Raw genomic sequence first — 25948 nt, 5'->3', positions numbered from 1 at the left:
AAGTCACAATATACTTTTTCCACTCTGCACTGTGAATGTTTCCATGTTATCTCAAATAAAAACATGAAAACATATAATGTTTGTCAGACTGTGTTTTTCTATTGTTGTGACTTTCTTCAAGCATCTGAAACTCTAAACCGAACAGACATTGGTTAACTGTGTGTTTTCTATCATAACTGTAGCAGCATAAAGTTGCTATGCAAAACAGAAACCAAGCTGAATTAAGTTCAAAATCATTAACTAAATGTTTGAGTTAAGAAGAAAGTGAATAGAAGTGATGCTGTATAAGAAAACTCACAGGTGAGAGGAACCACGTGACATGGGTTTACTGAATGCTTGGCCAATAACAAAACATAGTTATTTTTTTAAATACATATTTTTTCCTTCAACAATTTCCCATTTGTTTTATTTTCTTTTTACTTTACTTGAAAATCTAAATGGTTTCTCATTTGAAAAAATATCAAAAGTGTGTAAAGAGTTAAGTCCGGTAGATAAAACCTGATGGACAAAAAGTACCGCTCACACAGTGAGTGTTTTTTTTTTCTTTTCAGTCCTTTATTATACTTCCTTGCCAGCAAGTGGTGCTGGTGCTAAAGATAAAGTTCATTTGTGAGTGTGTACTTCCAGCCGATGAGTCTCTGGAAATATACAGTAACAGAAGTGAAAAGAAAATGTCACCACGTTCCCATGTCTTTTAAACTTAGTAAGTGTAAGTGTTAGATTTTTAAAACTGTGAATATGATTTCATATTGAAATCAAAATACAACTTGTTTTAGAATTCAGACTATAAAACTTTAAAAAAGAAAAACAAGTAGTCATCTAGTTGGATCCAGTTCTACTAGAATCACTTGAAGCACGTTCACTGCTCTCAGGTGATTTCCATTTAACTAATTGTGTGAATGCTGAAACCAACTGACTGCACCAGTGAAGATTTAAGTGAGTTGTTTTACTTTAACATTTTCAATTGTTTTATACAACATTTTTAATAATAATAATAATGATAATAATAATAAGAAGAAGAAGAAGAATTGCTTTTACAAGTTTGTATTCTCTAGATGCATCGTTGGCAGCAATGAAAGCACTGAGCCTGTTAAGGTGTCTCAATCAATCTCAAATCTGGACACCACCATCTTTCCTTTTCTGTCTTCTTTGCAAAACTGCTCAAGCTCTGCTGTCAGTTTCCTTGGAGAGGTTATTGAACAGCCCATTTCTAAATCTTTGGCAGTATGCCTGGGGCCATGCTTAGAAAACAAATCTTGTTCTAAGTCAAAGTTTTATGCAGACTTTAGACTTTAGTTTTCACTATATTTTGCTGCATTGGTTTTACCCTCTGTACCTTTACAAATCCTCCAGTGCCTGCTGCCCAGAAGAATCCCCACAAAATGATACTGTCACTGTGCTTCACAATGGGCATGGTGTGCTTGTGATGATGTGCAGGGTTTGTTTGAGCATCTAGTCAAATGACCAAAAAGTTTAGATCTCATCCAACCACAAAACCTTAATTCTTCCAGTTGACTTCATAGTCTCCTTCATGTAAACTATAGCCGAGATACAAGATGAGCATCTTTCCATTTGCCCCTCTCCTACAGAAAGCTTTGGCTGAACCAGGGGCAGTAGTAGGTTTATTCACACTTGTTTCATAACCCCTGCATTTCTTAATGAATTTAACTGCACTACTGGGGATATTCAGTCACTTGGAAATCTTCTTCAAAGTGTGTATCTTATGCTTTTTAAGATACTGTCAGGTTACTGAGGGCTCATTGGACCCTCTAAATATACTGTAGATCTAGTTCTACTAGAATCACTTGAAGCACGTTCACTGCTCTCAGGTGATTTCCATTTAACTAATTGTGTGACTTCTGAAACCAACTGACTGCACCAGTAAAGACTTAAGTGAGTTTTTTCAGTTTAACATTTTCAATTGTTTTATATGAACTTCTTTAGAGGTTTGTTTTTGCTTTAACATGAAAGAGTCTTTTTCTATTCATCACTGTGAAAAATGAAAAGCTGAACAATAACACTTCTTCGGTTCAGTACTATGTAGGAGCCCCTTTGGCAGCAGTTACAGCTTTGAGCTAAAATTAAATGTACAACACAAAAAAGTTAACAAAGTTGGGGAATCTCTGTGCTCACACTGCAGCTGATTTGTCTCAAAATATGGCCTGTAAAAAAAAAAAAAAAAACTTCAGAAAAACCTGTTTCTAAAAGATCAGTGCAGAGTGTTTTTCATTTCCACAAACAAATGTACTAATTACTCTGATCCAACTGAAATGTACTGATGTCTGTGCAGAATGTAATCTTTTAATGTTAATATTTCCAATGACTGGATTTAGATAAAAAATCTTATTCTAATCCTAATTTTAAACTGAGACCTTCATCAGTTCGCTGTTGTGTAGTTTGTAACAGTTAAAGCCGATTACAGCTTGGAAATTATAATCGGACAAAACCTATAATTTTGTATAAATTATGATTTCATGATGGCTAGGGTGCTTGTAACATTATTTAATTATGTAGTCATTTTCTTTCACTTCATTGTGCAGCCAACCAGAAACCGGGCCCCCAGCATATGTTTTTACTGCAACAGGTGACAGAGATTCTGAGAAACACCCTGACTGTGATGCTGGCACCGTTTTCACCTTAAATAAAAGCTAATGATGGTAGAGGGAAATAATGAGATCTTGCAACATGACAGGATCAGACCTTCTGCTGTGTACTTGAGGATAAATTTGTCTTAATCCATTCAGAGTGCTCTCAGGCCGCTGCATGTCTGGATTACCAGCTGGGCCTGCGGGGCACACTGAAAAACAAAAATGTCACAACCGAGGTGCATGAACTGGAAATGGGCAGGAAGGACACATTCAGTTGCATAAAGGTTCTGAAAAACATCTTTTTTTCAGCACATAATTGGTCAATTTATTCCGAAAGTCCAGTCAGAAGCAGCCTGTCCAGCACAGGGAGGAGAGCTGCAAGCTCTCAGTTGAACATTGGTTTCACATTGAAAGACTGTGTTACATATTCAGAAGCTGAGAGAAATATTTTAAATATGCATATCTAAGACATTCCTCTTCGTGCAGGTAATGAGGCACGACCCGGTCAGCACTTAAAACAGTGTTCAGATAACATTCCTATCACACCTCAGCCTACTGAGGCTCACACGCAATGTGTTATGTAGCCGCCTCAACACAAACACTGTGTATCCACTACAGTAAAATTGTGCCTTAGGATGTCTGAGAGTCACAGTAAAAGTAACATGAAAGCATTAAACTGTATCTGCTGTATGCTATAACAGAAAGTGATTTATCAGACCAGGCCAACATCGTCCATGTTCCAGTTGACGCTCACGTTCCTGATCTGCACTTTCGGCAGTGGACAGATCTCAGTGTGGTCTGTGGCTCTGCAGCCCCGTATACAGCAAGCTGCGATGCTTGTGCGGTATAACATCTGTTGATCAAAGCCAACACAGCAGGTTTTGCTTCCAGCTGTGCGCTGCTGGATTGTCTGTTGTGTAATCCCAGCTTTTTAGACTGATTTGAATTTGTTTAGCTTCTTTAAAACCTCAGTTTGTTGTTGGACTTTACCTTTTGCTTGCACTACCTGTCTGTTAAGACCACTGCCTGATCTTAACTTTCGTCTCTTATTTAATTATTGACTTCTTTCTGTGAGAACTTGTAACAAAGGTGAACATTTAATCGATGTGTCTGAGTTGTGTATTTAGGGCCTGTCTTATCTGAGCCCCAAGAGTAAACATATTTTCACATGCGATGCCTTTTGCATTTCAGCACAGGTGCATGTGTTTTTTTCAGACACTGAACATCTGACATCTGAAAAAAATTTAAAATCAGATGATGTTTTAGAGAATTTAATTTTAGAAAATATATTTCATTTATTCTCTTATCCCTGTAAACGGTGTGAAAAGCTTTCTCTCCAGCTCTACCAGCTTCTGTCATGCTGACAAACTTACACCCAGTTAGTCATGAGAGCCTCTTTGAGGACAAACTGGTGAAAGGTGACATTAAACACGGGCACTTGCTGAACAGCTCAGGCTTCACTAAAACGCCTTCCTTCACTTTTCTCCTAACGAGGTGAAATTAAGTCAGATTAAAGCGTTTATTAAGCCACATGACCTTGTCAGATAATCCTTTTGGAAGTGACCCAAACATTCTTTTCCAGGCCAAAAGAAATCAATCTCATTCGCCTGCACCAGTGACTCAAACACACACACATACACACTCCTCCCTTTCAAAACACTGAACTAAACGGGTACTACAGTTTGACAGCAGGCACATTTTTTTTCTTTCTTCTGTGTGACTGCTTGTGACTTTGAGACTTTGCTCAATCTGATATCAAATCTAACCATGTTTCTCACGCAAACAAAGGTGCAGCATTTATAAAAGGCTCCAGGAATCTGAACAGACAGAACAGACGGCTCCAGCAGACTTTCAGCATGGGTGAGTCTCCGCTGATTTACTGTCTTTACATTCTGCCTCTAAAAACTAGATTTACTCTGTTTTTGTAGCCACATAGGTTCAAACAGATGGTAAACAAACAGCAACACGTTGGTTTATTATTAATATAACTTAACATGTGTTAAACCCTTGGAACTGGGTCACAGTATTTCATCATTTAGAGTTGCATAACTTATATTTTAAACACGATAACACGACATACAGTGAAACTGAAACCCTATGGAGTGATGTCAGTTGGTTAGCAGACAAAATATGAAAATAATAAATGTAGTTCAAGTTAGTTGTAGTTTAGTCTTTATCTGCTTAATCATTTCTAATAACTTAATAATTTATAATAAGTTACTAAACATGCAAAATGTAGTGTTAATTGTGTTAATGTCACTACTTAGGATAACATTAGAATCTGTAATAAGCCGTTTAATAAGTAAGCAAATTATGCAGTTTTTATTTGCTGTAATAGAAACTTCTGAGTTGAAGTTTGGTTCTTTAACTTTCAGTACATGTTACAGAGTTGAGGTTTGTTCTGCTGTCTCCTCTGATCTAAAGGTCAGTGAGTTCTATAGGTAAAAATAGTTAAGATGAGCATCTTTTATAGACCGTATGGTCATTTGTGCCTTTGGTTAAAAACCACTGTGCAAACACAGCCCAGTCTGTGTGTTACACCTTCAATGAATCACAGATATCTTCTTAAAGGTGAAAACTGAACATAGAGAAGAAAAGAAAATGTGTGTTTACGGGCGTAGACCATTTGGTTGGTGTATGGTGTAGGTTATGTGTACATTCAACAAAGAAGCATAAATTAAGGCTTTAAGCACAGCAAAGTGAAGAGATGTGCTAAAAACCTATATTTTGTCAAATATTTTTGTTAAAACACAGACTGGTTTCACACACATCATCATGATGCAAACCGTAAACACACTTTATTTACTCCCAATACTCCACTGACAATAATACATAGACATACTGCACATGGCTTTCTCTGGTTTGTTGTAAACTAACAGAAGTTAGTTTGTTCAGTTGTGACTTGGTATAAATCTATTAAGCTGAAAACATTAAAAAAGGAAAAAAAGTGCATGTGATGCCTGTGAACTGTGAACCAACCCAAATTAAACAACTTGTTTTATGTCAAATGTGTTAGAAATCCAAACTCTTCTTCTTCTCCAGATGCAAAGACTTTATCATAATTAAATTAACTTTTATTAATTTATGCCTTTTTTTTAAATAATAAATAATAATAAAAGACATTTACAGTTTTACATTTTGAAGCTTTTGGGAACAATTTTAATAACTTTACTGATCCCTCAGGTTTTCCTCTAGTGCCATTCTTTGGTTGGAAACCTCAGCTGTACATCGTGTTGAGTCCGATCTGTCGAGCTCTTTAAGAAAGGAGTTTGTCTCAAGTGGCACACTGGTTGATTTGAGGATGTTGAAATTAGGAAAGACATGCTCAGGGTTTGGGTAAGTGATGGAAACATTTGTGTTTGTGTCATAGCTCAGAAGACGGCTCTGATCGTATATGCCCACCAAAGCCCAGCCTCATTCAACGCAGCGGTTCTTGATGTTGCGGTTCAGGAGCTGAAGGAGCAGGGATACAAGGTCATCGTGTCTGACCTGTACGACATGAACTTCAGAGCCAGCGCCACACGGGATGACATTCTTGGTGAATATTTCAAGCAGCAGCATGGAGTTTGTGGGATTGAGCTAAAATAAATATAGTGTGTGTGTTTATAACAAACATCTCACTGTCTAACAGTCACTGATGTGTTGAACAGTGGAGCTCTGTGGCATAGACTGACAACATGATAAATACATCACCAGCTGTACTCTTTAATTAAGTTCTGACAGTGTGTGTCGTGTCCAGGTGATCTGAAGAAACCAGAACTTTTCCAGTACGGAGACGAGACCATGCAGGCGTGGATGGAGGGCCACCTCAGTCATGACATTGTTGCCGAGCAACGCAAAGTAGAGGAGGCCGAGCTCATTATCTTCCAGGTCAGAGGTTAATCTATAATTTGTCCTGTTTGTATCACACTGGCCATTTATTTCTTACTCAGGTGAAAGGCAGAGGGAACAGCTCTCATTGCAACATGATGTAACAGCTTTCTGTGTGTGTCTTCATCTATGTTTTTAAAAGTTTTAATAAGAAACGCATCCATATTGATTTACTGATCATTTATCCTTTAAAAACCTTGTTGGTGCAGATATTGTGAAGTGTGTGTGTGTGTGTGTGTGTGTGTGTGTGTGTGTGTGTGTGTGTGTGTGTGTGTGTGTGTGTGTGTGTGTGTGTGTGTGTGTGTGTGTGTGTGTGTGTGTGTGTGTCCACAGCCTGATATATCTTACGTCTAATGTCCAAATACCTCCTACAAACATATCAATGAGCCACACTGTCTTCCTTCATTACCATGGACACACTTGCTGTAGTTTATTTTGAGTTAGAGACATCATTAATCATTAGTGTTATAAGCAAAGAATAAAATCAAAATGTTGAAGCTGTGGTGTAAAGCTGAATGTTTATTTACATTAGCAAATGCAGGTTCATCTCAATAACTTAGAATTTATTTATTTCAGTAATTTTACTCAAAAAGTGAAACTGGTATGTTATATAGATTCATTACATACAGAGTGATATCTTACAATGACTTATTTTATTTTTGATGATTAGTGCTTATAGCTAATGAAAAATGAAAATTCACTATCTCAGAAAATTAGAATATGATAAAAAAAAAAAAAAAAGGTCAATGTTGTAGACACGTGTCACACGTAGTGTCTGGGGAAGATTCACAAAGAGTGGACTGCAGCTGGAGTCGGTGCTTCAAGAGCCACCGCACACAGACGTATCCAGGAGATGGGCTACAACTGTCACATTCCTTGTGTCAAGCCACTCATGAACCAGAGACAATGTCAGAAGAAAAGAGACTGGACTGTTGCTCAGTCATCCAAAGTCCTCTTTTCAGATGAAGAAAAAATAGCATTTCATTTGGAAATCAAGGTCCCAGAGTTTGGAGGAGGAGTGGAGAGACACAGGATCCGCTATCAAAGCAACCTGAGCTTCCATAATACCTCCGCATTGCAACAGGCTGATCACTAATCCATGCTACGCCGCATAGATGCATTCATGCAAAAGGAGCCCAAGTATTGAGTGCCTATACTGTACATGGGCATAATTCTCAGTCAGCATTTCTGTATAAAAAATCCATTTTTAATTCATCTTATGTAATATTCAAATTTTCTGAGATAGTGAATTTGTGTTTTTTTATTAGCTGTAAGCCATAATCATCAAAATTAAACAAACTAAACTGTTGAAATATATGACTGTGTATCACGTTCTGAACTAAATTACTTTTTGATGATATTGTAATTTATTGAGATGCACCTGTACAGAATCTTCAATCAGTCCAGTCTGACACACTCTTGTGTTTTTATGGTGCCTTTTTTATCTCTGAAAAGGGGAAATGTTAACATGAACTTCCTTAGATTACTCTGGCTCTCTAACTAACAACGTGTCAAGAAATGTCTACAATATAGAGCAGAGTAATTTAAACAGACACAAATAAGGAAATTAATAAGACAACACAACATACTTGAATGTGAGTTGTTCTTTATCTGCAGTTTCCATTGTACTGGTTCAGCGTGCCCGGCATCCTGAAGGGCTGGATAGACAGAGTGCTGACACAAGGTTTCGCTTTCACTCTGGATAAGATATATGACAACGGTATTTTCAAGGTCTGTATCACGTGGAAACCGTCTGTGTCATCATTATCTTGCTTAAACGTGAAAATCCATCCTGTCCTTTTTATAATGGAGGACTCAAAGTCCTTTGTTACATTCATTTAGAAAACATGAGAGTTACGTGTGTCTTTTAACATTTTCATCTGTTTTGTGGATTATGATGATTAGGTTTGTTGTTTTAACAGTTCATTAGCTAATAGGCCATTCTGTATAATCTGTACTTTTAGTTTTAGCACTTTATAAGTATATTGTGATACTAATACTTCCTTACAATTTTTAAGTAACCTTTTTTAATACATGACTTTTATTCATGATAAAGAATTTCTGTGATTTTACTAATTTTACTTAAGAAAATTTAAAGGGGAAATCTTAAGGATCAGTATTACCATGTTAGATTATTAACTATATGAGCAGTTGCACTATATTACAGTTTTTCGTCATTGTGTATATTTAATGCATTTTTCCCTTGAAGGATAAGAAAGCCATGTTGTCTTTCACCACTGGAGCAACACAGACTATGTTCCAGCCTGATGGTATCAATGGAGACATTAACGTCACACTGTGGCCGCTACAGGTGAGGAACACAGACAACCACTGCTCATGTCCCTGGAAAAAGACCCATACTGACCTCAATAAAGCTATTTAGAGAGTTTTACCTTAAATAAGGTATGACACTTATTGCTTACAGTAAAAATTAGTGCCTTGATGTCTTAGATTAAAATGGGTCTACGATAGTTCAGCATTCCTGATTTTGGCTGACCTTTGTTGCATCTTATATACATGTGTCTCTCATGTTTTCTGTCTTCATCTCCACTTTTAACTAATAAAGACAAAATGACATAAAAACATTATAAAGACAAAATAGTGCTGTGAACAGTAGTTAACCTGCGTCACTCTCTTATATTTGTCTCGTTTCTTTCAGAACGGCATTCTGCACTTCTGTGGATTTCAAGTTCTTGCTCCTCAGATCTTCTGGAGTCCGGCTCATAGTCCTCCTGCAGTGCGAACTGCAATGCTTGAAGGGTGGGGAGCCCGACTTAAAGGACTGCTGGCAGAAAAGCCTTTGACTTTTGCCCCCTGTGAGCTGTTTGACCTCAGTTTTCAGGGAGGGTTCTTGCTCTGGCCCAAAGTTAAGGAGGAGCGAGAGTCAGAGCCCTATGGCATCACCACAGGACATCATATAGGGAAGCCCCTGCCACCTGACAACCAGCTCAAAGCTCAGCCCACAGAGGGAAATAAACTAGACAGCTAAAACTAGACCTGTCTCTTTATTCATGTGCTCTTAAATTTATATACACATTAACTTTTTACACTATAATACTGTAGGTGTTTTTACAACTCTCTTCTGAAGTTAAAATAAAAAATGGTCAAAATTGAATTTAACTTACTGTTACTTTGATGCAAAATGTGCTCAATAGTCTTTACAAGCCAAACTATATCAGTGCCAGTGGAGTAAATCAAAAGTATTTGACAGCATTCTTTTTTTTTTTTCTTTCAAATTAAAAATGTTTTTAAGGTAAAGGTTCTTGTAAAACCAGAATTTTGTAAGAAGAAGTAAATATGTCATAGAGATGTAAATGATGTTACTGTGTTTAAAGTAGGATTTGCTCACTTTCGTTGTTTCCGCTGCCCCCATGTGATCAAGAAAAAGAAAAATCAGCTATTGCAGGTTTAAAGATTATTTGCCATTCATTTCCTCAACAATACCATTATTGTCAAAAATAAAAAAAATATCACTACTAATAATATGTAACTTTTATTGCTCATCACTAGGACTTTAAATGAGGTTTATGTGGCTTCATGTATCCCCAACCCCATTCAAAATGACTGAATGATTGAAATAGGACTTCTGCTATTTTTCTGATATTTAATATACAGAAGTATTAATTAAAAACACAGCAAAACAACTGTCCAAATTAAATTGTAAATAAAAATAATAATTGGATGTAGCCTCAAACTAAATGCTAACCTGAGTGCTACACTTAGGTAAATACCGTTGTGTTTATGCTTTATAGGGGGGTAACTGCAGATATCATCAACAGGAAATCAGGAGAAAAAAACCTTCCCTTGTGAATTTTATTTATCCAATCTAAATGTTAACCTTTACTAATAAAACACATATTTCTTACACGCTTTTATTCACATGTTATCTTGAACAATCTACGCGTACAAACGCAGAGCGTCTCCGTCTTCCTTCTGTCGCCCCCCTCCTCTGTGCGGCGGAATGGTACAGCCCGGCCTGACGTCACCGGCGGGGCGGGGCTCGGCAGGTCGGTGGACACAGAGGAGGAGGCTGTTTGTTGTTTTGCTGGAGAGTTGAGCGCTGTCGTTGCTCTTCCGCGTTAAATTAAGAGTTATTAATTTAAAGGAGACGAAAAAGGAAAGACAATTTATTCCAACGTAACCTTTAGCCGTGTCTGTTATCTGCAACATCGAGTGAAAAGAGTCCGGAAACGGCAAACATGAAATGGATGTTCAAAGAGGATCACTCCTTGGGTAAGGGAGGAGGGAGGTGTTATTTTGATTAGAGACGTTGAAATATGTCCACGCATGTTAATTTTATACACTTGGAGATTTTATTTTGTCCTGTGGGAAATTAGTTTGGGGTTTAATGGCATCAGAAGGGGCCTTTTAAAGACCACGGGCAGCCAGGCAGGCCTGTCCTTCAGGCTTTTGTTTGGTTTTTAGCTAGCTGTATCGACAGTGCTCAGACGTTATAAATAGCTGTTAATGCTAATGTCAGCTCATTTAACAGCCAGTGTGTCTCTGTTCACGTTTAAAACGATGTATCCTGTTATTTGAAGCCAACCAAGCTTCGTGTCTTTGTTCGTATTGTCACCGGACCACGACCTGTTTTCGTGCTGATGGTGGATATTGACACATTAATCTGCCAAGCCTCCATTCTGCAGTGAGGCACTGGCAGCTTCAGGATAGTTACCTATAAATGCGACAGTTCATGCAGCTAAACATCATATTATTCTTTATGTCCTCCTGTCACAAACTGGAGGACTGACAGGCGTCACCAGGTCGATTAAGAAAGTTGTTTATCATGGCAGAAGAGTCGCAGGAGGCCTGCAGGCCCCCTTTGCATCTCAAGCTGAAATGTCGTTAATCAGTTGTTGATCAATAGGAAATGATTGGAAAATACTCAGATACTAGATTAGTCATTTCAGTACATTATAAGCAAAAGTGGCAGGTATTTAATTGTGTCAGCCACCAAAAAATAGTTTATTTGGTGTCTGACACATGTACACACATATATATATTGAGTTTTATATAATTATTTGTCTTTACATACATTTTTTTGGGTCAGTAAGTTGTGTAGGAGTCATCCATGTTGCTGATGAGAACTTCAGTGTTATTTAAAACTGTAGTACTTTTAACAAATGAGAATAAAACAGGAGCAATTGACCTTTGTCCACCACAGTGTTTTTGTGCCAGTGGAAAGACTACATTACCCATAAACCCCACTGAAATTTTTATGCCCCTGTTTCAGTATTCATGCTAACTACATGCTGCATGTACCACATAATAACTGTGACCTGTTTTTGTAGTTAATTCTGGTTCCACATTTTTATTCATATATTTTATTTATATTATCATTATTTGGGCATTGATATTGCCTCCACATATGAGCACCACACATTACCGATATAACTTTTATGTTGGCTCACAAACCAAACATCTTATATGAACTATTTATTACATGTTAATTTCTTATAAATGCAAAATGGTTGGTCTTAATCTGTTACCATGTTGGTTTTTAATATATAAGTAATGAAATAATAGAATGTATAAAAAATGAAGTCAATGTGATAATGTTTTACTCGGGTTAAATGCTGCACAGTCCCCTCTTTGTGTGACCACATTGACAGGTTTTGTGCCTTAGCCAGTCTTAGTGCACCTTAATCCCCAAGAGCTGCCTGTGAATCTTACACCTCAACTGTCAAATATTGATCTTTGTCCATCACTGGTGGCCCCTGCTGTCCGTACAGAAGAACAAGTATTGAATAAGAGCCTGTTTTGTTGTAAAACATTCACCTGATTAACACAAATGTTGATTTTTGTCCTGCAGAACATCGATGCATGGAGTCTGCCAAAATCCGCAACAAGTACCCTGACAGGGTCCCGGTAAGTGAAAATGGTTTAGAGGATCTCTTTTTTTTGTTACATGTATGTACATGCATGTTGGTTATAGCAATTTTGTGATTCCTATGTGTGGTTTTCCAGGTGATTGTGGAAAAAGTATCCGGGTCACAGATCGTGGACATTGACAAGAGGAAGTACCTGGTTCCCTCTGACATCACAGTGGCTCAGTTCATGTGGATCATCAGAAAACGCATCCAGCTGCCCTCCGAGAAGGCCATCTTCCTGTTTGTGGACAAAACGGTGCCTCAGTCAAGGTCAGGCTCAGGATACTGATGGAGGATTCCCTTATGTTTTACTTCAGACATATGCTAATATGCAAGTAGTCAAAGTAAAATTATTAATAGTAGTTTTGCACAATTCTGTCCATTTATGTCCACCAACACATCTCTGCTCAGCTGTAATAAAAGTAGGTCTTATCATTTTACCTCCGTCGATATGATGTCACCAAAGCACAAACGCTTCCATGGTTATAGTCAACAGCAGTCAAATCATATTTATGACTTTTATCAGCAGGAACTCAGTTTGATTTCAGAAGCCGTCATTATTGTCCACATTAAAAGGACACTGTCCCCTGTAAGTCCTCCTGTGGCCTCAGAGCTTATTATTTATAATGTTATACAAAGAAATAAAAGAAAAGTTAATATTTGATAAATGAGGTGGTCAAAGGAGCTGAAAGTAAAATGCAGGTTTTATTTTATTTTATGGGTTGGAGTAGACACTATATAATAACAATATCAGAAAAAACATGGTTAATAATGACAGTTGCCAAACACAGTTTAAGCAGTAGTTCCACCCAACATTACTCAGCACTTTCACTCTGTATTTTTAGAAGGATTAAAGTGTCAGTCGGTCTGGTTAGTCAGGTGAAGTAGTTAGAAACAAGGCCACTTGGGGGAGCCAGCAGGACTTTTACATTTGATGCCTTTCTGTTCAGGGTCACATCTGGATTCATTGTGTATGTCTGGTGGAGAAACAGCTGTGTGAACATCAGAACTGACAATTTCACACTAAACTAGCCGAACTTAAGACCTTGTTTCTCCTCAGGTTGTATCTCAGTCAGAGTACGTTCTTACTCTTAAATCTTTATGTTTGTCTGTTCAGACTGACAGAAAATAAAAAAACATTTTAGGTTATTTCTTATCAGGGCCTTAACACTGATAAGATTTCACTGGTAATTATAATATTAATATAATTATTGCCTTGAGACAGTTTTAGTTTGAAAGATATGGTTGAGCATTTAGTGAGCCTTCATGTAGTTGTTGGCAGATAGGAAACCCTACTACACTGAGCTATATTTATTTATAAATGATTTTTTATTATTATTAACTATTAGTTATTAATTATAAGTTCTTGCAGTTTGTCAAACCCAGTGTTTACCTCTGTCAGTGATTTAGTGAACCCCAATAATTGGCACACAGTGTCTGAGAGCAAGACCTGCACGTGAGCCTCTGATGACAACCTCTTTAGTATCTACAAAGGGAGCTCCTTAAATAGTATTAAAGTTCTCTTCTTCAGTGCCTAAAGGCTGCATTTATTTTTTAAATAAAAGCAGTTTTAGAAAAAACTTTTCTATTCTGTTATTTTGTTTGTACTGATAAATACTGCTGCCTGCATGGTGAAATCACCAATAAAACAAATAACCTTTAGACAACCATTTTAAACGATAAAGTAACCCTGGGCTGGCGATGCCCAGTAGTAACACTGAGTCTTCCTTCCTGTTTCAGCATCACGATGGGGCAGCTGTACGAGAAAGAAAAGGACGAGGACGGCTTTTTATATGTGGCTTACAGCGGGGAGAACACCTTTGGTTTTTAAATCAAGAAGCCATGATCGTGACCAGCCTTACCTGTGGCGCCACACTGACACCCACTTACATCTAATCAGACCTCACTAGACCCCTGGAGACAGCGAGGGACCCCAGAGAGATGTGATAAGAACGTAACAGAAAGATGGACTGACTGCTCACCTGACTGGATAAACATAGATGAGTGTTTGTTCTGGGCCATGTTGCACCAATTCTTGATAGAGTCATAGATTCAGTTGTGTATAGTGTGTTACATTTCAATTATTATCTGTTTGATGTTGTGATTTGAGTGTTTTAGAAGAAGTCTTGATTCTTTTTTTCACATTTTAAAAGATAAGTGTGAATGAGATTTGCTTTTAGTTCTGCTTTCCTCTTTGAAGACAATATTTAAAAGATTTAATTATTTGAAGGTAAGGTAGCTGGATGACCTGACCAATAAAAAGATCAAAATGCAAATGCTTGAATTGTTTAATCGTAGCATTTCCTCAGTTAATAGGTTGATCATACATACAATTTTAAAACTCTACTAAACATTTGCTCCCCGTGTACCATTTATTAGCAGCATATGAACAAGTTGACATTTTATTGTTTATTGTATTGTATGAAATGTCAAAAATAACGATTTCCCCTGCCTCACATTCGTTAGAAATCATTTATTATATGCTAATCAGCCAGAACATTAGCATCGCCTGGTGCTTTTAATGCTGTGGTTGACCAGTGAATATTGAATTTTAAATGTTAATCTAATCTTAAATGAAATCTTAGAATCTGACAAGCTGAAAATGTCGTTAAGATATTTTTAATAGATTTTTAGGATAAGCAAGCAAAAAAGTTTTTCAATTAATTGAATTGTGTTGCAGTCCTCATCTGGTTTAAGCTTTAATGTGTAAAAGAACAATAAGGTTTGGGCCCTTTAGTTTCAGATGCTACAGTATGCAATAATATTTTAAACAGTAATTTGCCTCTAATTTCCTCTCAATAGTTTACCAAGAATTTCCAGTATGAACACGCACAAACCCAGATCCATAAAGAGAACTGGACTGGTCTGGACTGGTCTTTACAGTGTCCAGGATTCACGTCCACTGTAGCCTCTATACATAGATACATGAGATTGTTAGTGTCACAAGGGAGGAAAACTGTATATCAAGGAGTTAACTGGTGAGAACAATGTCATACAAACATCACCGTAAAACTGTCTGGTTCAGTAGTTTTTCTACATGTACTTCTTCGTCTCTCTTCTGCAGACTTTCTACGAACTTGCTCTGTATTTTGTTGTAAACAACAAATCTTTGCTGATGCAAAATTCAGAAGAAGAAGCGGGAAATCTTGCCTTTGCTTTCAAGCGCATATCCTTCCTCAAAATTAACAGACGTTATTCTTCTAACCTCTCTGACTGAGGACAAGACACTGATGTAACAAGTTTTGATTTGTTCGAGCATGTGAGGCTAAACAAACTACAAAACACTCAGAACACTTCAATCTTTGACTGACACCCAGGTTTAGGTCACAGAAGGACCATCCAGCAAGTGAGCGCTGTCTGTGCTTTACCCTCTTCACACTCACTTCTTCTGTTTTGTTGTTTTCAGAGTGAGTCTGCTGCAGCCAGGAAAAACAATGGCACATTGCAAATGTTCAGCCAAGGTCGCTATGGGCGGTGTTGGACTGAGCCCGAGCAGCGACTATGTGTATGATGTTCGACAGGATGTTATTTTGAGCTTACATTTTCAATGGGTCATTCAAGGACTGTTTTCCACCAAACAGGAAAATGTAAAATGCTGTGTGTTTAAATGCATCAGAGTCATAGGTGAGTACAAAAAATGACCAAAAAGTAAATTTAGCATAACATGCAACATAAGTGAAGTAAAAACATTTTCTGGATATAAAAGGCCTATGTTCAAAATCATACTCACGTAATAGGTTTAAACAGGTTAAGGTTGGTATTTCTATATTAGCATTGCATTTCACAGTTGGAAACGTTGGTCCAGCACCTATTTGATTACTGACAACTTTTCTTCTTGCACCATCCTGAGATTCACCTTTAAAATATCCTGTCAACTACTGGATAGATTCACATTAAACTTTCTTCTGGGAACCAGAATCACAGAAATATCTCAACATCTATCAGATTGATTATATGTATGTATAAAGTAACTAATAACTACAACTAAAAATAGTGCAGTAAAACAAAATGTAGCACAAAAGAAGTATAAAGTATTGAAGCCACTAAAGTAAAGTACTGATCTCTAGAAAATGAACTTTCATAGGCCTAAAGTGAAACGTACTAAGTTGCTTTTGTTTCCCTCTCTACTGAACTCAAACAGTTCTCAGAATTTAATTAAAAACTGCTGTTAGAGTGAAATCAGATGAGGAAGTGAAAATCACTCACGTCACACTGCTGATGTGTTAATATGTACAACATCTACTGCTTACACTGGTGCTGCTACAACTATGACTTTCTATATTTTTATGAGACAGTGTGTGTTTATTAATCAGTTTAGTACCAAACAAACATAGTACTGTTATTACTACTACAATTTAATTAATAGAGGTTGTAGTGTCAAAATTCATGTAAAAGTGCAGGTACTGCCTAAAAATACTCCATTGCAAATACTACTACTTTAGATTAGTAAGTAAAAGTACAAACTAATGCTCCAAAAATCTGCAATAGTATAAAAAAAAACTTGCCACTTGCCATCACAAAGGAGAAAATGAATTCCTAGGTTTATCAAGGGATCCTCCAGCAGGGCAGTTCTGGTCATGAGGGTCCTGCCTGTTTTCCAGCTGTCCCTGAACTACCCACTGCTGATTACCTGGATAAATTGTGTTCAATCAATCAGATTCTGGAAGATCCCAGTTCATGTTGTCTCTCCCCCACTCCACCATCATCTGAGACGGTATCTTCCAGCTTCTCATTGACTGAACACATCTGATCAAGGTAATTAGCTGTAGGACAGAGACAGTTGAAAAAGAAGCAGGACAGCAGCAGGAATCGTCCACCCCTGTCAGTGTCTCACTGTTTTAGGAGTGGGTGTAGATACAGACAGAGTCCAGCAGAGGGAGCTCTGATCTGCTGATGATGCTGAGGGTCGTGTCGCTGGACTTAGTTTATTACTTAGTAAACAAGAGTTGGGAGGAGTTGTTTATTTCTTATAACAACTATTTTCAGGTATGGATGCTTCATAAGAACTGTTCATGGTGACATGTGTGTTATTGGACGGTGTGTGAGTGTCCAGGGGAGCATTTCCAGTACTTTGTGTAGCAGTGAAGTTAAATAGAGGATGCTAGCCTTTAGCATTGTGATGCTAACCTCGTCGTAGTGTGAGTGCTGGTGAAGAAACAGCCGCCATCTTTACAGGTGCTCCGTCAGTGTTGTGTGTCAGTGAGGTTGTTAAAGTGTCTGTGAGTGATCGTACGGTCAGTGCTGCATGTTGCATGGAGCAGACACAAGTTTCAACATGTCTGAGACAGGAGCAGCTGAATCTCTGTTTGTTTATCGTGAAACGCTGACACACAGGAGTTGTGAAATCTCCTGTCGTTGTCCAAACAACTGTTCAAACAATAAATAAAGTAATTTATCATCACACTGGAAAAGTTACCGGGATCATTGAACTGAGAATTTGTTGTAAAATGATTATTTCACAGAGCAGGTCTCCAACACAGATCAGACCAGATCAGCCTGAAGATTAAAGACTCTGATCCACACAGAAGAAGAACATCTGTCTCTGTCACCATGAAGATGTTGCTGGTTGTCGTACTGACTCTGATCTGCTTCCTGTGTCACAGCTCTGATGGTCAGTAACTCTGTGTATTTTCAACTGTGAGTCTAAAATACATTTAGGAGACAAAGTATTAAATGTCTGTGTGACATGTGTTTTCAGGTCAGGCTGGACCACAAGTAACATTGAATTCAGCATGTTGTAATGGGTACAGAAAAGTAAAAGTTTCTAAGGGATTGATTAGACACATGGAGATGGCCCCATCTCCATGTCCAGCAATTGTGTAAGTATAAACAAACAGTTTACTGAACTGAATGTTTTCTGTTACTTCAATAACTTTAACAACAATAAGACAAACCTGCACTTAAGATTTCACTTCAGTAAAAATGTGTTAGCTACATATGTGTTTAAAAGTACCACTGTATGTTTGTCTTTATGGAAGAACAGGTATGTACTGGAAATGTGTTTGAGGTTTGAATTAAATTTACTATATTGTGGAGTTATTCATCTGCAAAAAAGCTTAATATTTTACGTATATTAGACATGAAAAAGAATAAAAAGTATAAAATGGAAGGTTAAATATCAGTACACAGTAATTTGGTGCACAGCTATGTGTTTGTCTAATGACCAGGGCACTGATCTGGAGCAGGAAAAGAAAGTCTGAAGAATCTGCTCTCAGATTCATAACATCTAAATGAAGTTTTTTATTTATTGTAAAGTATTAGTTGTTAAATACAGCACTTAGAGCTTCTAAGCGTGTTTTTTACAAAGAAGTATTTCCTTTAATACTAAATAACAGCATAATTAATAAAAAATTGCAGAAAATAGTTTTCTGCTGTTTATCAAAGGTGAAAATCTCCTAATGACTCACCAGTGTACTAATTCATGTTTAGTAGTTTGCAGATTCTCCACAGGGGAGAGCTGTTCATTCACTGCAGCCAAGACAACAACTGTCCAATTTGGTTTAATTAATACATTTACTAGTCTACTGTAAGAAGTACAGCTTTCAGTTACTTTATTATTTCCATTTTCTGTAATGTTTTATCTCTACAGCATAAACTGTATTCCTGACTTTATTTTAGGAAAACTATTCACATCATCAGTAGAGTAAAACTAACCTGTCTCAGGACGGTCTAAACCCAGCTCAGTTCCCTATTAGTGTACTTTTAATTACTTATATTAAATACTTTTTTAATGTATCAGTTCCACAGTAGAACAGATCCCAATTTTTTAATGATATTACAATGTTGTTATTGTCCCAATAATATAATAATAATAAACATATCAAAGGGTTCATATTATTGGACAGTATTTGAAAATGTCCTGATGCAGCAAAAAGAGTCTTAGAGTCTTAAAGTGAATCAAAACAGTAACGTTGTGGATCAGAAAACTACAACAATGAGCTGAAAGCTGCAAAAAAAGCTCAGCAGTGTTGATGATAAATCTCAGTGGGTTCATCAGTCCAAAAACATCTTTCTCATTATGTTTTGTGTGTTTCTTTTAGAGTCACAACTGTATGTGGTAGGACGATTTGTGTTGATCCCACCTGGAAGTTTGCTCAGGCTGTGCTACGTCAGTTTAAGAGGTCAACGGCTAAAAACGGTTCACCATCTGCTCCTTTCAATGTCCGAAAGTGTTCAAAGAAAAAGTGAAAGTCCTGTTCCTGTGTGTTTAAATATTACATACAAAGTATTATTTTTTCTACAGACTGAACATGTTGTTGTCGGCTGCATCTCTGATGATTATTATGACTCAAAAAGTTAGTTTGTAGATGGAAACTGCTGAAGTTTATTTTAATGATTTCAATTCAACTACAACATCATCTTGAAAATGTTTCTTATAATATTGAATTCAGTGTATCTCTGTAATACAACTGTATAATGCTGTTTTAATTTGAAATGACATTTATTCTTGGCTCTGTATGTGAGACATTTGTGTTGTAAATTAATATGGTCACTTCTCTAAAAATGTAGAGTAGTTTATGAGGTTGTGTCTCTTTGGTTGCACCTGTTATAGACTGACTGTACCTCTGCATTTTTACCAACATTTCGTAAAAGTCTGCAACTAGAAGTAAAATATAAATTAACCACGTACTAATGTCAGCGTTCTCTTCTTGGAGAATTGAACTGGGTATGAAATGTACTTATCCTCATGTAATACAGGAGACGTTCTTCATAGAGCATTATACAAAGGTTTTTTAGTCTTTCTGAGCAGGACTCCATTAGACCACAGTCTTAGTTAGTGGGGGGTCATAGGGTCACATCTGGATTCATTGTGTATGTCTGGTGGAGAAACAGCTGTGTGAATATAAAAACTGACAACTTCACACTAAACTACCTGAACTTAAGACCTTGTTACTCCTCAGGTTGTAGCTCAGTCAGAGTCCGTTCTTGCTCTTAAATCTTTATTTCTGTTCAGACTGACAGAAAATAAAAAAACATATTGTTTTTTCAAATTAAGGGTCATCAGTGCAGTAACACATTATTATTGTCACAGATTAAATTGGTAATTATAATATTAATGTAATTATTGCCTTGAGACAGTTTTAGTTTGGAAGATATGGTTGAGTATTGTGTGAGCCTTCATGTAGTCGTTGGCAGATTAGTCACAGTGGGAAGTAAGATCTGAGATAAATTTACCATCTTCATTTAAAAATTCAGTGGAAACCAGGTTTCACAAAGACCAATCATGTCCAGAGCATACTGCAAAATCAAATCATTTATCAATAAGGACATGGTGGACAGTGATCTGATATTAAAACAACCATAAGTAACTCTACTCTACTGTGAGGAGCTAATGTTGTAGTGGCAGCTCATAGAGTTATTAGCAGAGGATCTATTAATTTACATAAGACATCTTGGTCTAATGAAATATTTTGATGGCCTATGCACGTGGCATGGTAGGGAGACTATTTTAATTTCATTTATTCAGTTTATACTGTTACTGTCAGGGATTCTATCAGGTGATCTTTGATTCACTTCACTAACAACATGGATTTGAATAAGAGATTTGTGATTTATACTTTCTGGGAGTTTACAAGTGATATAGTGGTGGAGGGAGACAGTCTCAATCTTATAGACCTGACTAGTCTGGCAGTCTGAACTGTGAGAGTTTCCCTGACTGGACATATTAACTAAGCTAGCAGACTCCAACACTACCCAGTGAGTAAACCTAGCAGGTTAATCTGATCATCTGCGACCTGCCAAATTCTAATTTCCTAATGTCAAACCTGATTTAAACTCTGTCTATATTCCTGGATAAAATAGTGGCACCTGTTCCATTAGGATGAAGACTGTCAGCAGGTCAGTGCAGCTTTAAAAGGAAGGAAGTTATCTACAAACTCAAATCCCTGCTCTCTACAGTGCTGAGTCAGCCAACGGTTCAGTGAAGTCAGTCTGCTCTACATCTCATCATTAACCCCGCGTGAGTAACTAACTAACTTCTGTTCTTTACTGACAAAATGAATCTTCTTCTCTGATTTGAATTTACTGACACATTTAATAATGAAACTGATGAAGATCATAGAAATGTGCAAACCAGGGGTCAACTAGGAAACTAAGAGCCGTTTGATTTCACTTCTCTGCTTTACCTCATTAAATTACAATGGTAAGTAAAATATATTTATTGAAGGGAAAAATGTGTCCTCAAGTGTAAAAACAGTTCTTAGAATAAAAAAAAACTGTTAGAGTGAAATCAGATGAGGAAGTGAAAATCACTCACATCACACTGCTGATGTGTTAATATGTACAACATGTACTGCTTACACTGGTGCTGCTACAACTATGACTTTATATATTTTTATGAGACAGTGTGTGTTTATTGATCAGCTTAGTACCATACAAACATAGTACTGTTAATTGAGTGAGTGGTTCGATTCCCAGCTCCTCCTAGCTACTTGCTGAGATGTCCTTGGACAAGACACTGAAACCCTGTAGTAGCGCTGACTCAGTCTGGCAGCTGTCCAAAACGAATTTCCCCAAGGGGATCAATAAAGTATACATTATTATTATAGTACTACAATTTACCAGAGGTTGCAGTGTAAATGTACAAACTATTGCTCCAAAATCTACAACTACAATAGTATAAAAAAAAGTAACATGACAAAAACTTATTGCTGTTGATAATAACACATGCGGTGTAAAGACAAAAACGTCCCAACATGAAAACATCATCCCAACAGTGAAGTATGGTGCAGAGAGCATCATGATTTGAGGCTCATTTGCAGCCTGATGATTTCCCAGGTTTATCAAGGGATCCTCCAGCAGGGCAGTTCTGGACATGAGAGACCTGCCTGTTTTCCAGCTGTCCCTGAACTACCCACTGCTGATTACCTGGATAAGGTGTGTTCAATCAATCAGATGCTGGAAGATCCCAGTTCATGTTGTCTCTCCCCCACTCCACCATCATCTGAGACGGTATCTTCCAGCTTCTCATTGACTGAACACATCTGATCAAGGTAATTAGCTGTGAGACACAGTGAGACATTGACCATGAACACTGAAGTAAATCTATTACAGACTGAGACACAAGATCCACCTTCTGGAGTGGCCCAGTCAGAGTTCAGTTCAAACCAGAACTCCTCCCTGAGCCGGTTTAACTTTAGTAAAGGTACAAGTGACAATAGATAGTATTAATACTATTAGGCTGCATTAGCAGTAAAAGTAGCTGAAACAATGCTGTGGGACATGATTCTTGATACATGTCCACTGTGGCTGGGATCGCATGTCTCGTTGCTTTGGACAAACACATCTGTCAAATTATTCCAATTAATAAATTCCACTTCAGTGAAACAGAAAAGTAATCTGAAAAACCAGACAGGAAACAGAAGTGAAACCTGATTGAATCCAGTGGATCCAAGTTTGTTGTTGCAGGTTTTATTAAATTGATCAGTATATTGAACTTATTTAATCAGCTTTTAGATCTCAAAGCTAAAAAGTGACTGATTGTGGGAACTTCATCTCTAAATCACATCTTAAAAATAATTTAGATCATTAGCGTCAGTATGAGGAAGTGAAAACTACACCAGCTTCAGGTTTCCACTCTGTCCAATTATTCTCATTAAACTTAAGCAATGAACTCATTCTCACTGCTAATACTACTACGACACGGTTGTATACTGTTGCTACATATGCACATTAGACATGTATTTTATTTCTGCCATTACCACAACAGTAACAGTATGAATGCTGGAGTTTCACATGTTTCTTATGTACTTGTGTAGTGTGTAAAGGTCAGATATTGAGGAGGAACCTTTACATCGTTTAAATTACTAATGTCACACTAGAAAAAGACTGTTACTAACGAGTGCAATGCAATTATTTTAGTGTTGTAACTGATTCTAGACGAATGTTTCAAATGAATGTTGATAAAAATAAATAATAAAGCAGAGAAATAGCATCACATTAGGGCTCAAAGTGACAGTTTCAATATATTCTTTCTTAAATTTCCTATTGTCCAACATGTTAACATTAAGAGATTAACATATTAATGGATGTAAAGTAATTGTACCAAGTCATCTATTTAATTATTTTATTTTACTATTCAGCTAATTATTTCTGAGTTAACGCTGTTTTTGCAGAACTCATACACCCATTTTCTCAACTACTTTTCCTTTGAAGGAGAGAGGTACACAGACATATTCTGTTAGTCTATTACAGTGATTCAATATGTGTGTGAATTAGTAAACGTTTGAACAGAAGAAGCCTTCTCCGCTGTTCTGTGCTGTAGGAATTAGTTTTATCAATAAGAAACACAGTTTTCATCATCAACTCAGTCTCAGGTTTTGTATGAGCTATTAAAAGTTTTCATGGTAAAGACACAACAGATGAATGTGTTCTGCAGACATTTCAGTTGTCATATGTTTGATTGCTTTCTAAATGAAGAAAGATGCCTTTAAGTATGTTTTATAGGACACAAAGACAGATGTTTGGACCAGTTTTGATAAACTGATGACTTAGTATCTGCTCACTTTTGTCTTTTATTACAGTAAAATCCAAAGAAAACAATCTCTAAAAACAAACAGCAGGAAAAAACCCACATTATATTCTGCGTAAGACTTTTTTTAGTCAGAATTTATTTCCATGTTACCACCTTCACATTTTCACTTGGGTTCAGAAATTGGCCACTGTGACAGAGAAAGGAGAAGAAGAGGAAACAGGAGGGGAACCACACGCTTGCGTCTAAGAACTGAACTGATAAATTGGTACAGAGGCATCACTTGTATATAAGGGAGGACAGAGCAGGTCTCCAACACAGATCAGACCAGATCAGCCCTTAAGATTAAAGACTCTGATCCACACAGAAGAAGAACATCTGTCTCTGTCACCATGAAGATGTTGCTGGTTGTCGTACTGACTCTGATCTGCTTCCTGTGTCACAGCTCTGATGGTCAGTAACTCTGTGTATTTTCAACTGTGAGTCTAAAATACATTTAGGAGACAAAGTATTAAATGTCTGTGTAACATGTGTTTCCAGGTCAGGTTGGAGTAAAAGCAATATTGGGTACATCATGCTGTAATGGCTACAATAAAACAGCAGTTCCTAAGGGAATGATTACAAACATGTGGATGGCCTCATCTCCATGTCCAGGAATTGTGTAAGTATAAACAAACAGTTTACTGAACTGAATGTTTTTTGTTACTTTAATAACTTTAACAACAATAAGATAAACCTGCACTTTAGATTTCATTTCAGTAAAAGCTCTAAGTAAAATGTGTTAGCTACATGTGTGTTTTAAAGTACCACTGTATGTTTAAATGTACTACATTATGGAGTTATTAATCTGCAAAGAAATTAATATTTTACATATAGGATTCAGACATGAGAAAGAGTAAAAAGTGTAAAATGGAAAGTTAAATGTTAGAATACAGTAATTTGGTGCATAGCTTATTTCAGGATTACTATTGCAGCAACACATCATCAGTAAAGTAGAAAAACTAACCTGTCTCAGGACGGTCTAAACCCAGCTCACGTTACCTATTAGTGTACTTTTAAGGCCATGTATTAAATGCTTTTTTAAAGTATTTGTTCCACAGTGGAACAGATCCCAGTTGTTTAATGATATTACAATGTTGTTATTGTCCTAATTATATATAATATAATACATATAATGTTCATATTGTTGGACAGTATTTGAAAATGTCCTGTCATCACTTTAAAAACATCTTTCTCATTATGTTTTGTGTGTTTCTTTTAGAGTCACAACTGTTTGTGGTAGGACGATTTGTGTTGATCCCACCTGGAAGTTTGCTCAGGCTGTGCTACGTCAGTTTAAGAGGTCAACTACTGAAAACGGTTCACCATCTGCTCCTTTCAACGTCAAGAAGTGTTCAGAGAAACACTGAAAATCCTGTTCCTGTGTGTTTAAATATTACATTATTAAGTATTATTTTTTTCTACAGAATGAACATGTTGTTGTCGGCTGCATCTCTGATGATTAGGACCCAAAAAGTGAGTTTGAAGATGGAAACTGCTGAAGTTTGTTTTTGGATGATTTCAGTTCAACTACAGCATCATCTTGAAAATGTTTCTTATAATATTTAATTCACTGCATCTCTGTTATAAAACTTTATATTGCTATTTTAATTTAAAGCAACATTTTATACTTTATTCTGTATGTGAGACATTTGTGTTCTGATTCAATATGGTCACATCTCAAATGTTGAGTAGGTTATTAGGTCGTTTTCTGAATTAAAGCTTCATTTTTGTATCTGGTGTTCTGGAGGTTTTTGGAAAAAGACTGTGTCATATTTCTACAACACTAAAATAGTTTTGAGTTGACTGTGAATAATTTACCACTACAACCTCTGAGAGACTACATAGTTTGTGTTCTGCCTTCATCCAATTATTTGTGCACATATTGAAATTTCCATAATCATGTTAAATATGATGTTAAGTGACAAAGTAATCGTCATTAATTTTGTAAATATCAGTGGTGGTGTTGCTGTTCCCCTTACTTTTAATACCGGGTTTGTTAATTGATGATCAAGTCATTTTACACATTTGATGAGGTTTTGATGGACATCTCAAATCATCATGTAGCTTTCTTCCTCATTTTAAACATCCTATGTTGATGTCTGAAGCAG

At 36.8% G+C, this 25948-nt stretch overlaps 3 protein-coding genes across 4 annotated transcripts; all 3 read left to right on the top strand.

Annotated features, from left to right (window-relative positions):
- The first annotated feature begins 846 nt into the window (after window positions 1–846).
- nqo1 (NAD(P)H dehydrogenase, quinone 1) lies at window positions 847–10261 on the top strand. 2 transcript variants are annotated; one of them, XM_026377830.1, is made up of 7 exons: window positions 847–936; window positions 4377–4448; window positions 5959–6126; window positions 6328–6458; window positions 8076–8189; window positions 8668–8769; window positions 9118–10261. In XM_026377830.1, exons 1-7 carry the CDS (start codon window positions 900–902, stop codon window positions 9445–9447), a joined length of 954 nt encoding a protein of 317 aa, XP_026233615.1. In that variant the 5' UTR covers window positions 847–899; the 3' UTR covers window positions 9448–10261. The 2 variants fall into 2 exon arrangements, with proteins under 2 accessions (XP_026233615.1, XP_026233616.1); XM_026377831.1 differs by lacking the exon at window positions 847–936 and adding an exon at window positions 1864–1893.
- A 199-nt stretch (window positions 10262–10460) lies between these two features.
- On the top strand, window positions 10461–14607 carry LOC113174121 (gamma-aminobutyric acid receptor-associated protein-like 2). Its single transcript, XM_026377838.1, has 4 exons — window positions 10461–10691; window positions 12271–12326; window positions 12426–12598; window positions 14069–14607. Exons 1-4 carry the CDS (start codon window positions 10658–10660, stop codon window positions 14157–14159), a joined length of 354 nt encoding a protein of 117 aa, XP_026233623.1. The 5' UTR covers window positions 10461–10657; the 3' UTR covers window positions 14160–14607.
- A 2485-nt stretch (window positions 14608–17092) lies between these two features.
- Window positions 17093–25400, top strand: LOC113174122 (C-C motif chemokine 18-like). Its single transcript, XM_026377839.2, has 4 exons — window positions 17093–17314; window positions 24102–24251; window positions 24339–24459; window positions 25060–25400. Exons 2-4 carry the CDS (start codon window positions 24191–24193, stop codon window positions 25205–25207), a joined length of 330 nt encoding a protein of 109 aa, XP_026233624.1. The 5' UTR covers window positions 17093–17314; window positions 24102–24190; the 3' UTR covers window positions 25208–25400.
- The last annotated feature ends 548 nt before the right edge of the window (window positions 25401–25948 follow it).

Source organism: Anabas testudineus, chromosome 3, assembly GCF_900324465.2.
Source record: "Anabas testudineus chromosome 3, fAnaTes1.2, whole genome shotgun sequence".
NCBI classification, from domain to species: Eukaryota; Metazoa; Chordata; class Actinopteri; order Anabantiformes; family Anabantidae; genus Anabas; species Anabas testudineus.
Note: the sequence above shows the minus strand (reverse complement) of the source record. Positions and strands in the feature narration are given on the sequence as shown.

Excerpts from the sequence above, each read along its gene's own strand:
- nqo1 (XM_026377830.1), top strand. The coding sequence starts at position 900 with ATGCTGAAACCAACTGACTGCACCAGTGAAGATTTAA. Across the intron at positions 937-4,376 it reads CTGCACCAGTGAAGATTTAA|GTGCAGCATTTATAAAAGGC; the intron begins GTGAGTTGTTTT and ends ACGCAAACAAAG. Across the intron at positions 8,770-9,117 it reads TCACACTGTGGCCGCTACAG|AACGGCATTCTGCACTTCTG; the intron begins GTGAGGAACACA and ends CGTTTCTTTCAG.
- LOC113174121 (XM_026377838.1), top strand. The coding sequence starts at position 10,658 with ATGAAATGGATGTTCAAAGAGGATCACTCCTTGG. Across the intron at positions 10,692-12,270 it reads CAAAGAGGATCACTCCTTGG|AACATCGATGCATGGAGTCT; the intron begins GTAAGGGAGGAG and ends TTTGTCCTGCAG. Across the intron at positions 12,327-12,425 it reads AGTACCCTGACAGGGTCCCG|GTGATTGTGGAAAAAGTATC; the intron begins GTAAGTGAAAAT and ends GTGGTTTTCCAG.
- LOC113174122 (XM_026377839.2), top strand. The coding sequence starts at position 24,191 with ATGAAGATGTTGCTGGTTGTCGTACTGACTCTGATCTGCTTCCTGTGT. Across the intron at positions 24,252-24,338 it reads CCTGTGTCACAGCTCTGATG|GTCAGGTTGGAGTAAAAGCA; the intron begins GTCAGTAACTCT and ends ATGTGTTTCCAG. Across the intron at positions 24,460-25,059 it reads TCTCCATGTCCAGGAATTGT|AGTCACAACTGTTTGTGGTA; the intron begins GTAAGTATAAAC and ends TGTTTCTTTTAG.